Source organism: Mycetomoellerius zeteki, unplaced genomic scaffold, assembly GCF_001594055.1.
Source record: "Mycetomoellerius zeteki isolate Tzet28-1 unplaced genomic scaffold, Tzet1.0 scaffold135, whole genome shotgun sequence".
Taxonomy (NCBI): domain Eukaryota; kingdom Metazoa; phylum Arthropoda; class Insecta; order Hymenoptera; family Formicidae; genus Mycetomoellerius; species Mycetomoellerius zeteki.
In genome coordinates, this window is record NW_017256287.1 from 2,976,014 (window position 1) to 2,992,327 (window position 16,314).

The window sequence follows — 16,314 nt, forward strand, 5'->3', positions numbered from 1 at the left end:
TTACATATCTTATCGTTTTAAATTAGAAACATAATATCGCATCGTTTTCAATTATAATAATCTATAAATAATAATTATATGACGTGTGAAGCTTTTAAATTACTTGAGGATATAATTTAAAACGTTATTGGTTAAAAATCTTCTCTTTTATTGTTTTTCTATTCAAATTTTTTTTTACGTCGCAAAAACGATTCAGCTAAAAAATCTGTTTTAAAAACTAATTTTTAACTGAATTTGTAGATATTGACGCAAATTTCTTTTATCTCAATCTTTAATTATATTGCAAGTCTCTTAAAGTTTTCAGTCGTTTCACACCTCAAACCGGTAGACTCGGTAGCTCGATCGAAGTTAAATGGCTACGAAGAAGCCCGACGAAATGTATCGTATAATCTGATCGTCCTTGCCAGCAATGCAAAGACACATAAGCGACGGCATAATGAGCCATTAGCTCGAGAGTGTCGATGATAGAGCCTGATACTACACCCGCTATCGCTTCGTAAACCGAATGCGCCATGAACGACATTAAAACGCGTGTTCCTCGACGCTTTAACGCTCCGAGAGTGAACATCGTTTAATCATCGATTATCATGGATTCTCTATCTTCGTGTGAAATGTATAGTGAAACGAGCAAACGAAAATTTGGAAGATACGCAAATATATTAAGCACACGATGCACGATGCAAGAAATGAGATTACTCAAGAATAATATTAAACAAAGATATATAATATTAAAATTTTCATTTTATACAACAGTTGTACAATCGTAAGAAAATTATTCCTCCCCTTTTATAACATTTAAAGCGAAAAAATAGGCATGGTAATTGACATGATTCGAGAAACTTAAAATATTGATATAAATAACTTTTAAATATGTCAACAAATTTTATCATTATTAAATTAATATTTTAATTTATAAATATAATCATATTTAAATATAATATGTTCGTATGAATATAATTTTATGAATATAAAATTATATTCATATTTGATACGAATATAAATATATTCATATTTTTAGTAAATTCCAACACTAGTAATTATTGAGACTCAAAAAATTTACATGATATTTATAATGACGGAAAGTGTTTAATAATAATTATTTTACATTGTTAAATTCAAAATGTTACATTATATTCGAATTGTTTTTAATCACTTCTATCGTTACTGCTCAACATGTCATTAATTTAACTAAAACAATGGAATTAAACAATTCAAAAAAATATTGTAAATATGATTCAAATTTAGTTTATTATTTACTACATGGAAAAAACGATTTTGTTAAAATATCTATAAATTTAACTAAATACAGACCATAAAAATAATTTTGTTTGAAATATCAAAATAATTATGTAGGACACTTAAACTGGTTGCTAAAATACAAAAACTTTGTGCAGAATTGTCATCAATGTTTAGACATCCTATATAATTATTTTGATAGTCCAAACATTATCAGATTTTAAATCTTGCTAAATTTTTATAGATACTTCAGCAAAATCATTCTTCATATAAGAACATATGTTAATATAGACGTTATTTACTTCGAAATTAACCACAGAAATGGATTGATTTACATTTTAATATATGAAAGTATCAAATTAAATATCATTTTTAAATTAAGAAATTGTTCCTTTGATATCTAACAATGTAAAATCGAATCTACGAAGATACCCTGAAGTTACCATTGAAGTTATAAGGCAAAATTAATTTTCGTCAAACAGATTTACATTTATGTAATGCGAGAAGATTTATGTAAAACACGAGCTTTGGTCGAGTAGCTAAATTATGTGACGATAGTAAAACCGTCATCGCGTAATTTATCGTACACCGAAAAAACAGTCTGGTAATAACTGTCAAATGTTAAGTGAAATAAATTCAATCAAATGTTTAGTTAATATAACAAAAATAATTTTACTTTTCTATATAAATATTTAGTAATTATTATTAAAAAAACAATTGATTATATCATTACGTTCAATAATATTTACTAACATTTAAAAAATGTTTCATTATATAAATTGAATATTTAATTGAAATTATTTCACTCAACATTTGGTAGCTATCATAACTCTTTTCTTAGTGTATCAACAAGCCGAAAATCTGATGAAATTTCTTCGGGGATTCGAGAAAAGTGGCCATCGAGGGCGATCAGAACAAACGGGAGAATCCAGATGGTCGCGATGCGTATGTGCGGTCCGCAGTGTACGCCGTACCGAGGAAGATAGCCGAGCTGGGTAGTCGGGTTCTGGTCCGCGAGGCTGCGGTATCCGACGAGGAGGGTGCCCTTGAAGCGGGCGGGGTCGTCACTCGCAGGGCCGCGGGTAAACGACCATCGGAAACCCATGTGTGTTACCAGCCAGGGCTCGCCGGAGCCTTATAGCGTAGCTTTACTTACTCGCACTACTTAAGTTTCTGAATGTGTATGCGCGTCTCACGCTGATCTTCCCCACCCCCTTTCTCTCCATTTCCCTCTCCTCTCTCGCGAGAAGCACCACCGTGGACCACGAGAAAACCTACCTTGCCCATCTACTACTACCCACCAGTGGAAGCGCCGGCCGACCAGCGACCACTTCTCTTGCCTTACGAGTGTTACGAAACGATTCCTGCCATCTTCCTTCATGCTGCCAATTTATAGGTTTAATTACCGCCTCGTGGCGCAGTGCTCGCGATTCTCGTCGAGTAAAAATACGAAGTTGGATCATACGACGATGTTAAAAGCGATTTAATCCATCGGACTACTATATTAATCGAGGATAAGCGATTTGTTCGCTTAAGATTATCGACTATCAAAGACGAGCATACGTTGGTAAAGTGCACTTGCGCTTCAGACAAATGTTTAACTCTTTCGCTGTAATCATGGTTATATTTCTTGTTACTTACGATGTACAGACATAATATAATCAGAAAGAAAAGATTAAAACTTTAGCGTGTAAAGTCGAAATATTAGTAGGAAGTAGTAATGTGCATTTCTCACATAAATAGTATCTACATTAATCTCATTTTCAATGATATATTCGCCGAATTATTTTCGACATTCTTTCGAGATATTTAAAAGAAAAGTAGTTTTTTAATATAAGGAAAAGAAGTTCAATTAAGGCTGTTTTATACATATTTTCAAATGACAACAAAATTATGAAAAAATTACAGATTATTCTAAATCAAGTTTAAAAATAATACGACAAATTTGGTGACGGTTTACTATCTGGATCATAAGTTATATTTTAATAAATAATAGTATTTTTTTAATCTGTGCTCCAATAAAAATATATGGAAATGTATTATAAAATAAATGATAAAAATTTTAATTTTTTAATATACATACATTATATATTCAAGATTATTTACGTAAAGTTACATTGCGATGCATGAACTAGTTGTCTAGTAAATAAACAAAATATTTATTTGTTCTATGTTTTTGTAACTAATCAGTGAATCGCAGTGAATAAATTTGCATAAATTATTTTGAATATTTAAAGTACTTATAAAAGAAAATATAAATTTTATCATTTTTAAAATTTTCATTGTTAACAATAAAAATAATAACAAATAAAATAAACTATAAAAATGTGTTATTAAACAAAAATATAATCTTATTCGCGCAACTTTCATATGTATACATATAGTTTATTTGAAATATAAAAATTAAACATACTTCCAAATCAAGAGACATGGTAGTGTCTCGCGCCAAGTGAACGCGTAGCATTTAATTTTCTTTGCAGAGACTGTACGTCTAATATACTCTTAAAAAAAAAGTTACTAAATAGCACAGAGCCAAACAATTTTCAACAATCACATAAAAATTAGATTGCTCTAATTTTGTAGTACTTTTTGCCATTTATTATTACACGGAAAGAACAATATTGCTGAAATATCTAAAGATTTAGCTAAATACAGATTTAAAAACAATTTGTTGGACCATCAAAATAATTATGTACTCAAACTACAATTATTAGAAGGTCTATTAGAAGAAACATTGTTCATTGATATTCGAGATTCCTACGTGATTATTTTTAGATCTATATCTAGCTAAATTTTTAGATACTTCAATAAAATATTCTTTCCGTGTAGTATATTAGATTTATTCATGATCTCAAAATCAATAATTCACATATTAAATTTGAACAGAATAGTTATCGTCTTTTTTTTCACAAATTTCATCCTTTAACTCTTCATTTAATCTATTCAATAAAAATTTCTTTGTCAGAAATGTCAACTAATTTAATTTGCTTTGTTACATCTGCAAATTTAGATTATTCATATTCAAACATTTATATTCATTCTTTCTTAATTGGTATTTTCTTGAAATTAATTAGTGCCTTTTAATCAACATAAATTAAATGAATCTTACAGACTCAGTAAATGTTACAGATTTTGGCTCCGGAGGATTAAAGAAATTTGAGATCGGAATTTTTATAAAAAATAAAATTGAAAAATTACTATTTAAATGAAAAAAAATCTATTAAAGGCCAATAACAAAATTATCTTGATTAATAAAAATCGTTCGTATCAAAATGTAATTTCATCTACGATTCAATAGAAAAAAAATTACAAAAATTTCGGATTCTGTTCTCAGCGAAAAAATTTACTTAAAAAAGGAAAGATACAGTGGCAAGCGGAAAGCGCGATAGCATGATGGAGAGGAAATGGTCCGCGATGGGCCGTGTTGTACGAGGGCAACCTTGGGCATAACTCGGTAGGGTCGGACGTACTACGGTGCTCCTACAGCCAGTAATGAGCCAAATCCATTACGGCAGCAGGAGCAGGAGCAGGAGTAGTAGTAGTAGTAGCAGCAGCCAGCAACACCGTAAGCCAACCATACTACGCGCGTCTAACTCTGCACGGTCTCTCCCATCGTCCTCCCTTTCCCCCATGTACTCTCCCCTGCCATCCGCTTACCATCCACCCATTCGCGATCTGTACATATGCCTATGCCACGCACGTACCGTGTCGTTAACAAGCCCCTAACCAATGGCACCGGTTCGGTACCGATTCCAATTATAGACCGCGTTAGAGTGCATTCTACGTAGCTCCTAGTGGCGCATATAGAGTACCGGAGTTAACATCCCATACCTTTTGCTCCTTTTTCTTCCATCCCTCCTGCACCCTCTTCGCTTCTTTTGCCGGTCCCAATCGCGGAAACGATCGCATTGCTCTATCCATTGCTCGGATAAGTTGATAATTTACGAGAGTCGGAAATTCGCGGGGCGATTTCATCGCCGATGAGTTATCGTCGAGAAAACGCGGTGGTCGCGGGGGTATCGCGCGAAGCGTACTCGCAAGGTCACAACGCGCGACCGGGGACAACACCCCCCCCTCCTCCCCCTCGCCCCGCAGTCATCGCCGTCGCCGCTGCCGACGTTGCGGTCGGTGGTGGCGCCACGCAATTGTCAATTAACATTTTTACCGACGCGCAAGAAAACATGAAGCTACGTACCGTAAAGCCGGGTACGTACATGCCCGCGGTTGGTCCGCGCTCGACGGGGTTCCCGTGGGGTCATGAAAACGATGCGCGTGGGTATACAGGGCCGAGTACCAGCATTCGGCAACGATCTCGAATGGACGAATAATATATGCATTCATTTATATTTATTTTTAGACTAACATGCAACATTCCTTAACTACAGGCGCACTCCTTTGAATTTCAAGTTCCTGAGAAACGGAGCTAACAAGTTACGATTAACTTCATAACGTTCATTTTAATTTTAATTTTAATTTTAATTTTAATTTTAATTTTTGAGACAAAGAAACAGGGCCTCTATTCTTGAAAAGAAACGTATACGAATTCTAGAAAATATTATAGTATACTGTGGTATTTCTCTAAACTTTCGTATACGTTTCTTTTCAAGAATAGAGGCCCAGAATTTGACGTTGCGTCATTAGCACGCTAAAATCGAATGGAACGAAAAGATTCTTTTACAAATTAAAATTAAAAAATATACGATCTCGAAATATGAACACAAAGAATTGACAATAAAACACGTTGTATTCATAAAAGATTAGGAATATCTGGGAATCTCTTCAAGAAATATATATAGACACGTATCTCCGGATATTTGCTTCTAGGTATCGCTTAAGGAAACAACAAGGATTCGTTTTTCATTCGTAAATTCGTGAGACTCTATTAATGCCATTATTAATGTGCATATTCCTCCCTAATTTATTTTTCTCCTGCTAATCGAGCTGCACCGGCCGACCGGATCCATAGCACAATATTTCTGGATTAGTCGGTCTAGATTAAATTCCACGATGCTCTAACGGCGCGAATAATATCCCGTTCGTGCGAGATCGACGATAATTTATAAACTTGCCGAGGTGCAGCCTAGAATTTTTAAGTGATCCACCATTTCTGGCTCGATCGTGATATCGGGATTGTTCTGATTATTTATTATAGGAATTTATTTATTCATGTAGTTGCCTTACTTTGCTGAGAATATACTACTAACTCATAAAGTCAGAATACTAATAACCAATTCTGAACTTACTATGAAAGTGCTATAAGATTTATGCATTAAATCAAAGCACGTTCACTTCTATACCGAATTCTTATCTAATGATTAGAATTTTATTAGATAATTATATTATTAAAGATATTAGTAAAAATAAGTTTTGTTAGTTATCTGAAATTATAAATAAAATTTAAAAAGTATATACATATAAATAGATTTGCTAAGACCATATCTTGGCAAATACCATTGTACACTAAACACGGTCGTTCATTTATTAATTATTAACATAATAATAGATTTTATATATTTTTTAAAACATTTTTTAAAATATTTTTACTTTCTTTTAAATGATACTGATTGCATTCGAAAACTTCACCCGAGTGGCCTAGTGCGTCATTTTATCTTTATCATTCATTAGATGTAAAACAAAGATAAAAGTAACACTCGAGCACTCGAGTGAAGTCTCTTATTCATCTGCTTTGCACAGATTTGACATGTAATATTTGCAAATTACAAATTTAAAAGAGCCATAATAATAAAATATTATAATACATGTGAATAACTCTACGAGAGAATGTCAACTAACAAAGAGGGATATATATATATTATTCCAGTGTGTGTGTGTGTGTGTGTGTGATGTGAAACTGGACAAAATTAAAAGATATACATTAGTTTTATCAATCTTTATCAGATATGAATGGAGTACGAAACGATTTGTTCTGCTTGACAGAATTTGTAGTGAACGCCATGGTGAAAGAATCATAGTAAACGCGCTGTTGAGATATGTAACGGTTGAGATACAAGCTGAATGTATCTACCGCATTCTCGAGATGCAAATATCGGGCAGTTGGCCAATCTACAGCAATAAGCTACTTGCTCGATAGCGATAAGCGAATCTTTGAATGACTGAAGGAGTACAACCGTCAACCAACGGTTTACGCTCTTTTCTCTCATTAGAAACGTGCAAAAATATCAATAATAAAACACTTACCCTATCTTGGTGATAAGCTTTCCGTGAACATGAAGGTATGAAGTGACAAACCGCTTGTTCACCTAACAAAAAAAAAATACAAAACTCTAAAACGAGATATACAAATAAAATAATTATATATCAAACTTATTAAAAATATATTAATAATAATTTTATCAAAAGAGAAAGAGAGAGAGAGAGAGAGAGAGAGAGAGAGAGAGCATATCAACAGTATGCATATCAATAAATTTTTATCAGGCACTAATATTCAAAATAAATATTATATTAATCATATAATTATCATTATTTATCGATTTTATATAAAAAAATTTTTTCAATCATATACAGCAAGAATTTTCAGATAATTTTGCATTTGCTTAATAGATGCATTGCACTTAAAATACGAAAGATATACACTATAAAATTATAGCTTTCGGAAACTGTTAGACAAATACAATGTCGAAGCAGAAATGGATACCTCGACACTCGTTAATTGCGATAACTCCTCCAAGTCGCTTGCGTGGGACAATCTCGCTTCGTTGGCCGCGCTCGTTGTACGTCGTACCCGCCTACCGTCACCTGGATGAATCCATGTCTCTCTCCTCAATCCACCGCCGATGATGTTCGCACCTTCCTTTTCCTTCATCCTCGCCCGCTCCTTCGATTCCCTTTCTTCCTTCCGTTTACGTTCGATAGACTCGTACTAAGAATATTTCGTTTACTGAGAGTACCTCTACCAAGTATACCTGATGCATTTACAATGCATCGTGTAATGGATGCAATGCATGATATAAATTGGCAGTTATAATTATTGGTGTATGTTACATTTGCCGTTATATACACATCTTCGCCATGTATATACAAATGTAGAAGATACGAGCACTGCATGACGCTATGCACAGTGTCCCATAACCAGATCTATCTCTAATTTAGATTCTTCAATGAGAATTTAATTTGTAATTTAATTACAGAACTATTTATATATATACATATATATAAAATATATAAATATATATTAAATAATTTTATTAATTTCTGTTCAAAATTTTATTATTGGAGTGTAGAGACGAGACGGTGGTAGCGGGACTCCTTTTATATAGTCAGCTAGGCATACAAAGAGTGTCCATCAGACAATATTTGTATTCCTCATTTGTACAAGTTCCCGCATCTATGATAAGTGCATGCTAACGAAATGTACAGAGCTCCAGTGAAGATAAGAAAAGTCTCCAACTTGGATTTACAGTGAAGCATTTCTGGAAATTTAACGTTAGCTTTCTTACAAACAAGCACTCTCAAAAATGCTACAGGCATATCGTTAGCAGATATTGTGTTCTTGTGTGAATGTCTCCAGAAATATGTGGTGCCGCCCACCTTTCTATATTATTATTTTGAATATATTTCCTTTCTGTATAGTGTTCTCAATCTTTTATTGAAGCTAACATTCGCATAAACGATTACTACAAAAAAAAGTTATGCAGAAGTGTATTTAGCTAATGAGCAAATATATGCAAAATATTTAATATCTTGATATTAATTAAGTTGCAAAAGGCATTAATTCGCCACATTTGTTATCAAGAGTTATTAAAATGTAAAGATTTTAAGTGCAGATGGATTGAAAAATCAAGGCTCTAAAAAGCGTAAAATAGAAAATCCAATATAACGGGCAGTAAAATAATATAAAAAGATGAAAAAAGCCTTGACCAAATAAATAAATATTGAACATCTAGAGAGTTCACACCAAGTATCAAAATTTACTTACATAATGTAGATACTGGCGGCAAAAAGAAAATCAAAATATTATTAACGTTAGTATAAATACAAACGGTTTAATAATATATGTTTCATAAGTTCCCTTACCTTTTTTCTATTTTCGTCAAAGAGCCCGATCAAGCTTTCTCTGGCAGAATGGAAAGGATTGGACGCCATAAGAGATCGCATGTAATAATATACGGCATCTAATTTTCGTCTCTGAAAACACGAAAAAATATTTAAAACTATATTTATACATTAAATTACATTCACTATAAATGTAATTTGTAAATACGTACTGCATAATGTGCCAGTAAGGCAAGTTGATTATAAGGTCTGCCATTTTTAGGATTGATTTGCTGTGCTTTCAAGTACCACCTATGAAAAAAAAATCCAGAAAAAATTAAATCTAATATGTTGAGTCTTTAGAATTATTACTGCTATGTGATTATATATTATAAACACTTACTGCCTAGATTTTCCATAATTGCTCGTTTCGTTTGCTTGCTCCTTGTACCTCGCTAAGTCTCCCAAGAATAAAAATATTTTTTGAGCGCTAACTAAGGCCAGACCTAAGAGTCCAAGACCCTTAGGTAGACTTGATGATGCAAGAAACGCTTCTAATTTGAACTGATACGTAGTCTCGAGAGTAGCCAGTAAACTTTCTAGATAAGTGGTACCCTCATCAATGATATTCAACATTATCTGCTTGTAACGTTCTCGTCCTTCCGAGTTCTCTTTAGGCATCGCTTTTCGTAGCATCTCGATCAGATTATAAAACAATATCTTCCAAAAGTGTTGTTCAACGTTCTCCGCCTGGCAGAATTTGATATCAGTCTCAAGCAAGATCTTTAAACTTTGTTGAAGAAAGTGTCGTATGTACGAGACTCTATCCAAACGTGAGGTGAAGCCACCAGAACTTATTATCCATTGTAATTCCAGATCGGCACGTTCTATGTCCAATAAAAGGCAGTGATTCTTTGCTGAATGAAAACTAAAAAAAATTAATAGTATTTAAATATATATTTACAACAAAAGCCAAGAATTATATAACAATGCATACGTAAGAAAAATTGAACAATATATACCTAGCAGAAAACGGTTCATACCACGAAGGTCTCACGTTTCCGATTTGATCGTTCATGTATGGTGCAGGCATACCGTCCAATTGGGCACCATGAAAAGAATAATGTGGTGATGTGATACCTACATTAGATTGAAATACTGGAACGCTTGAGACTTGCATGTCACTATCCCTTAAAAAGAAAAATCGTTGTTTATTAATTCCTATGATAATACATCGCAAGAACGAAAAAAGAAATGTTACCTTTGAACAGCTGCTCTACTTCCGGGTGAGGTGATAACAATAGGTTTATGTGGATTGTTGGGGTCAAACAGCGTCCTCTGCTGTTGTTGCCCAGTTCCTTGTTGAGAAGTTGTAGCTGTCTGATTAGGAGACGACTGACTAGTCTCGTTAGGCAAGATCAAAACGCCCGGGGCGTTATTATATCCCGTCGGAGACGATCGGTGTACTGTCGAATTTGAATTCACACTCGAAAGTGGAGCAGTGTGAGAAGAAACTTTAGGAGTTTGTCTTCCATCATCCGACTCGCAAGTCGATATCTTTCTACCTGTTCTCCAATCTTCATCTAAGTACCTATCAGTTCTGGAATAAGATATTTGCAATGTAATTTAAGTTTTATATCTAAAAATTGCGTACATAATCCAAATTTTTTAATAAATACCTGCGTCTGTGAGGATCATCAAAGTTTCTATAGCTGCTACCATAATTTCTGTCTTTACTCGATTCTCGGCTACGTTGAATGATATTACGTCTCCTATGATCGTATCGCCTACTACTACTACTACTACTACTAATATTGTTATTATTCTTTTGATTATTGTTATAGTTATCATTCTCTCTGTTCTGTTGATTTTTCTGACGTTCGCGGCTGTTACCTTGTCCTTTATCTCGGCTACTGCCATTACAATAGTTCAAAATATAATCTCGTTACACAAAGAATTCTTCAACATTTGTGATCATTTTTTAAAAGATAAAGGTAGATAAAAACAATTAAATCACGCTTACCGATCAGCATCACGATGTTTATCACGTTTTTTTTTTTTACGTCGCCTGTGACTCTCGCCTACAGCCTGACTTCGCAACACACTTGCGCTTTCCCGTATGCTTAATACAGATGAACTACGACTCAAATGTTCTTGTTCTAACTTTTCATTTAATTCAACTTCTTCACTCCAATCCTAATTTAAATATAATTATATATATTTATTACTCAATTCATTATTTTACATATCAATTTATCAATCAATGTACTTACAAATGTCTCAGATGTAGTACAAGATGATTTGTTACATGACTCGCTTTTCGTGGAACTAAGATTCGTGTTTTGTTGATTATTCTGCTTGTCCATATTCGAATTATGTTCATAGGCATTACTGGTGATTGTTCTTTGCCTTAATTAATAAAAGCTATGTCATTGAGTGCATACAAAAGCATAAAGAGAAATGATTTTATAAATATTTAGTTACATGTTATTAGTGCGATCGTTTATTGGTGATATTGCGCTTCTGCGATGATTCTCAGGTGATCTGTGACCTCTGTTCGAATTTGATTGCGAAGTTGCAGGCGATGCAGATGAAGGCGGAGGCATCATTACGCTATCGGCACGACTTAAACTTTCCATGCTTGTATACATAGTGCTATTGCTACCACGGCGATCGTAAGACCTGTTATCCATGAATTTTGTAATATTCCAATAAAAGTTTCAATAGATAATGTTCATATGATCGCTTAACCTTCTGTCGGGCGCTGATCTGAGTGATATACGGCACATGTTTTAAAGGAAAACTAATGTTTCAGTTTTTATATGTATATTTTATACATAAATAAAATTACGTTTGTGTTATTATTATGGCTTTATATTACCTTTTTCCTTTATTTTGTGAATAAAATTTACTTAATATTTAATATTTTGATATAATTATAGTATAGTTTTAACAAAATAGTTAATGCGATCAATTTGATACACTGCCCGATCATGCTAAAAGTCAAACCGCGCCCGACGGAAAGTTAAACGAAAAATCCAATATAAATATAATAATATATAAAAAATTGTACCGATTCATGTATTCTTGGCTAGGAGTATGAGATCTGGAACTTGGAGCCGAATATTGGTCAGGTGTAACAGGCCTAAAAATACTACCGGCTGTACCATCAAATTCCTCGGGTCTAAGTCTACCTCTACCTCTGCTTCTCGTTGGAATGGTATTAGTCCAATTAGATTGCGGGGATTGCAATGACCCAGATGGTGGCAGATTTTGCATTGTTTGTGAATGCTGCATTGATGATGGATAATTATAACTGGACAAACCCTGCTAAAATATATATTATAATCCATATGTTACTTTAATTATAAATCACTATATAGAAATCAATATTCGTAAAGTATTAAAAAAAAAATTAATCAACATTAAACAAATTTTTACCTGAAATGTAATGCTGCTACCATTCCAGGAGTCCTCTGCGGACGTACCTGGAGTGCTGCTAGATAATGCGTATCCGTTATCAAGAAGATATTTCTTTTGTAATCGTGGTGGCAAGAGATCTAACTTGATATTTTTCGACAAAGTGTCTTTCGGATTGCGTCGGCCTGATGGTGGCTTTCCTTGAAACTTATCCGAATGCCCAACGGGCTCTACACTGCGAGTGTCTCGTGTATGATTAAAATCATTCTGATTGGTCAAAGATAAAGGTTCTGAGCCCTAATATGCAACAAAATATTTTCTATGATGAGCTATACACAGATTTTCATATTATCTTATAATCTATGACTATCATTGTAAAATTTTATTATTTCCAATCACACAGACCTGTCTAACTTCACGTGAATTATATTTTCGATTCGCACAGTTTCTGGCGGATACCGGTGATTCAGATCGCCAATACCACCGTTCTTCATTCTCATTTGCATGACGATGTCGACGATTACCCGAATATCGTTTACTAGTGTCATCTCTACCCCTGCCTTCACTTTCATTGTCTCGCAAGGTGTGACTACTCGCACGATTGCGATCGCTTTTGTGATTACTATTTGAATGTGAATCGCGATCGTTACTCTCTTCTCTCTCTCGTTCCCATGTAGTATGACTGGGAGATCTAATAGAATTCGATAACTTACATTAAAATAGTGTAATAAACACTACTAAAATAATATAATTGTTGCATTATTTTTCCTACATGTGCTTCTTAAATGAATGGGAAGTCATGATTACTATACCTGTTGATTCCATCCTGTTCAGCCAATGCTTCTTTCACTTTTTTCGGTACATATAGTAACTGTTCAGGTTTCCTATTTTTCTTTTTTGGATCGTTTCTACCTGCTCCTCCGCCAGAATTGTTACCAGTGCTTTGTACTGATTCGCTATTGCTGCTATTTCTATAGTTAATATGGGTATTGTCCAATTTTTTAGCTACATTGTCGATTTGTGATAGAGGTGGACTATTTTGTGCCTGATTTGCTCTATTAGATTGTGACTGTCTCGAATGATACTGGACGGAGGTCAATCTAGATTTTTCTTGCGAGCCATTTTCATTATCATATTCGTCGGCAGTGCTGTTAGATCTGCCTGATTTACGTAAAGGGCCACTTCCTGGTCTGTATAAGGCCTGAGATGCTCTATTTCCTCCGCCACGCATCTCTGCCAAGCTTTCTTTCTCAAATTTAGAAGTCTCTAGTCCTAAAAATTGTTATCACGATAATGTTCATTAAAAAATTCAAGTTTTTCAATCAATTTCTTCATTACATTCACACAAATTTTATTCAAATATTTTGCATGTATAGTTATCATTTTATCAATCATACACATAAATTATTAAATTAAATCATGATAATTATATAATATAATAATTATATAATATAATTTTAATACAGGAATATACATATGTAAATTACATATTATACATACAATAACATATGTATCATAATAAATTTCTCTTTTAATTGTACTTTTTCAATATTTATATAGTGCAATAATATACTACAAAGACTGATCTGATCTGATAAAAATGATATTAAGCCAACACTCATGCATGTAATTTCTTATTTAGGCCCAATTTCACAACTCATGGTTAATTCTTAACCAAGGTACAACTTGTTTCTCATCTCTTTTTAGAATTGGAAAAAAATAATGAATAAGTAAACCTCGATTAAGAGTTAACCGTGAGTTGTGAAACTAGATCTAAGGCCCGATTGCATCAACGTTACTTTGATTTTAAGCGAGGCTTAAAACTCTTTCTATCTCTTTTTAGCTTTAAAACGAGACAGATAGTTTTAAGCCTTGCTTAAAGTCAAAGTAACACTGTTGCAACCAGACCTTAGATACATAATTATACAGAAAATAACTGATATTATGGCATCATTCTTTCTGTAACACATTTGAAAAATTATTCAATATCATATTAATATATATATAGGAAGTTCAACTAAAAAGAACAGGCAATGTTAAGCTTGTTCCTTTTAGCTGACTTCCTATACATTCATCGTTCCTCTGTTTCTTTTCACGTTCCAGAGAAAAAGAGAAAAGATAAACTATATAAGAAGCTTAACACAGTTCAGCTAAAAAGAAAAGACCTAATGCATATTATACAGAATGTTTACATAAAGGTAGACAAAGGAAAATCCGACAAACTTATACTTTGTATACATCGAAGGTGTCTCACTCGTAGCTCAAAAATTTCACATCTAAGATCTATTCCTCGTCGAGTGCAGCGAAGTCAATGAACTCGCGGAACGAAATACTAACTTTTATGGAAATACACGGAAGTATACGGTTCATATATGTTGACACTCTCGACGACGCCGGAATTTATACTAAGCGGAACGTCTCTCTACGTACGAGAACAGTCCCAATCGGAAACGGAAACGTAGATCGACAGCACGGAATCTGCCCTGTCGAGCGAGGCTCATTGCGATCGCTGAAATCAATCGTCGCGTCACTTAAACGCTATAAAATAACGCGACATCGCAGTGTATGCCCAATTCTGTTTGTAGGTTAGCTACGTATAGTGAGGTTAATTTCGCACGTCAGGCCCGATTAAGTCGCGCGGAAAGATCGTGAATCGTAAATTTGGCCCGAAGTTGAGCGCGCGAAAATGCCAACGACGGCGCGATGCCGTTCCATAAGCGAAATAATAACATTTTCGCCAAGGTACCTTGTAAATTTCCATCCCACTTTCTGCGTCCTTTGTTGCGGTCCACCATATTGAAATGCAATCGCGTGAAGTCAAAATTTTTCTACCGCAGCGACGTCCGCGAACGTGAATAACTTATATGGGTGCATTCAGTACCACGACCGCTCACTGAGCGCTCAGTGAGCGCTTGCATTTTATTGGCATATTCCGTTAGAATTAAAAATATAGACCAATAAGATGCTTACTAACTTGCCGTATTAGTATGAACGAAAGCATTGGCTGTGTTCAGCAGAACGTTTGTTTTGCAACTGTTGGAAGTTTCCTTCGCGTTAATTGGATCATACTTTTAGATCTAGAAGAATGGTCCTATCTCAGCAGACAATCATAAAACGGTTGCAAAACTGTTGAGTCTGCTGACCGCAGCCATTGAAATCCTATGGTTGAATTTTACCGGCACCGGCATAAGGCCCAATTCCACAACTCACGGTTAACTTTTAATCGAGATTTAACTTATTCACTGTCTCTTTCCAATTTTAGAATTGGAAAGAGATGAGAAACAAGTTAAACCTCGGTTAACCCCGGATCTACAATAGAGTTTTAAACCTTAAGCCATAAGAAATGGACGAATCATAGTAGATTATTCTCCTCGAATTCGACTGTAATTGGTCAATTTCTTACGACATAAGGCTTAAAACACCTATTGTAGATCCGGACTTAACCGTGAGTTGTGAAACTGGGCTTAAGTTAACGGTTACGGCCATTATAAATCAGGCTTAACTGAGACCGAGATATCGTACCGCCTATTTTTATCGGAAAGCGAACGTATCGCGCCACCTATGTGCATCTTTCTCCGACAGTTTCTCTACGACAGTTAATTTATCGACTGTCGATAATGACATTATCGTTGTTACCAACTGCAGGTAAAATTTCACATTTAGGCT

At 34.3% G+C, this 16,314-nt stretch overlaps 1 protein-coding gene across 1 annotated transcript in view; it reads right to left on the reverse strand.

The window, feature by feature from the left end:
* The window catches only part of LOC108731734 (Smg6 nonsense mediated mRNA decay factor), a 98,816-nt gene extending 84,905 nt beyond the window's left edge, over positions 1 to 13,911 (reverse strand). Inside the window, exons 1-16 of the mRNA XM_018462219.1 lie at positions 13,461 to 13,911; positions 13,054 to 13,339; positions 12,670 to 12,945; positions 12,302 to 12,558; positions 11,713 to 11,910; positions 11,502 to 11,637; positions 11,252 to 11,424; positions 10,908 to 11,141; positions 10,490 to 10,828; positions 10,251 to 10,418; positions 9,632 to 10,156; positions 9,462 to 9,540; positions 9,271 to 9,381; positions 9,173 to 9,184; positions 7,892 to 8,116; positions 7,435 to 7,496 (exon numbers count right to left, since the gene is read on the reverse strand). Coding sequence (XP_018317721.1) covers positions 7,435 to 7,496; positions 7,892 to 8,116; positions 9,173 to 9,184; positions 9,271 to 9,381; positions 9,462 to 9,540; positions 9,632 to 10,156; positions 10,251 to 10,418; positions 10,490 to 10,828; positions 10,908 to 11,141; positions 11,252 to 11,424; positions 11,502 to 11,637; positions 11,713 to 11,910; positions 12,302 to 12,558; positions 12,670 to 12,945; positions 13,054 to 13,339; positions 13,461 to 13,879 — 3,500 coding nt within the window. The 5' untranslated portion in view covers positions 13,880 to 13,911. The remainder of the gene's footprint in view (positions 1 to 7,434; positions 7,497 to 7,891; positions 8,117 to 9,172; positions 9,185 to 9,270; positions 9,382 to 9,461; positions 9,541 to 9,631; positions 10,157 to 10,250; positions 10,419 to 10,489; positions 10,829 to 10,907; positions 11,142 to 11,251; positions 11,425 to 11,501; positions 11,638 to 11,712; positions 11,911 to 12,301; positions 12,559 to 12,669; positions 12,946 to 13,053; positions 13,340 to 13,460) is intronic.
* Between the last annotated feature and the right edge of the window lie 2,403 nt (positions 13,912 to 16,314).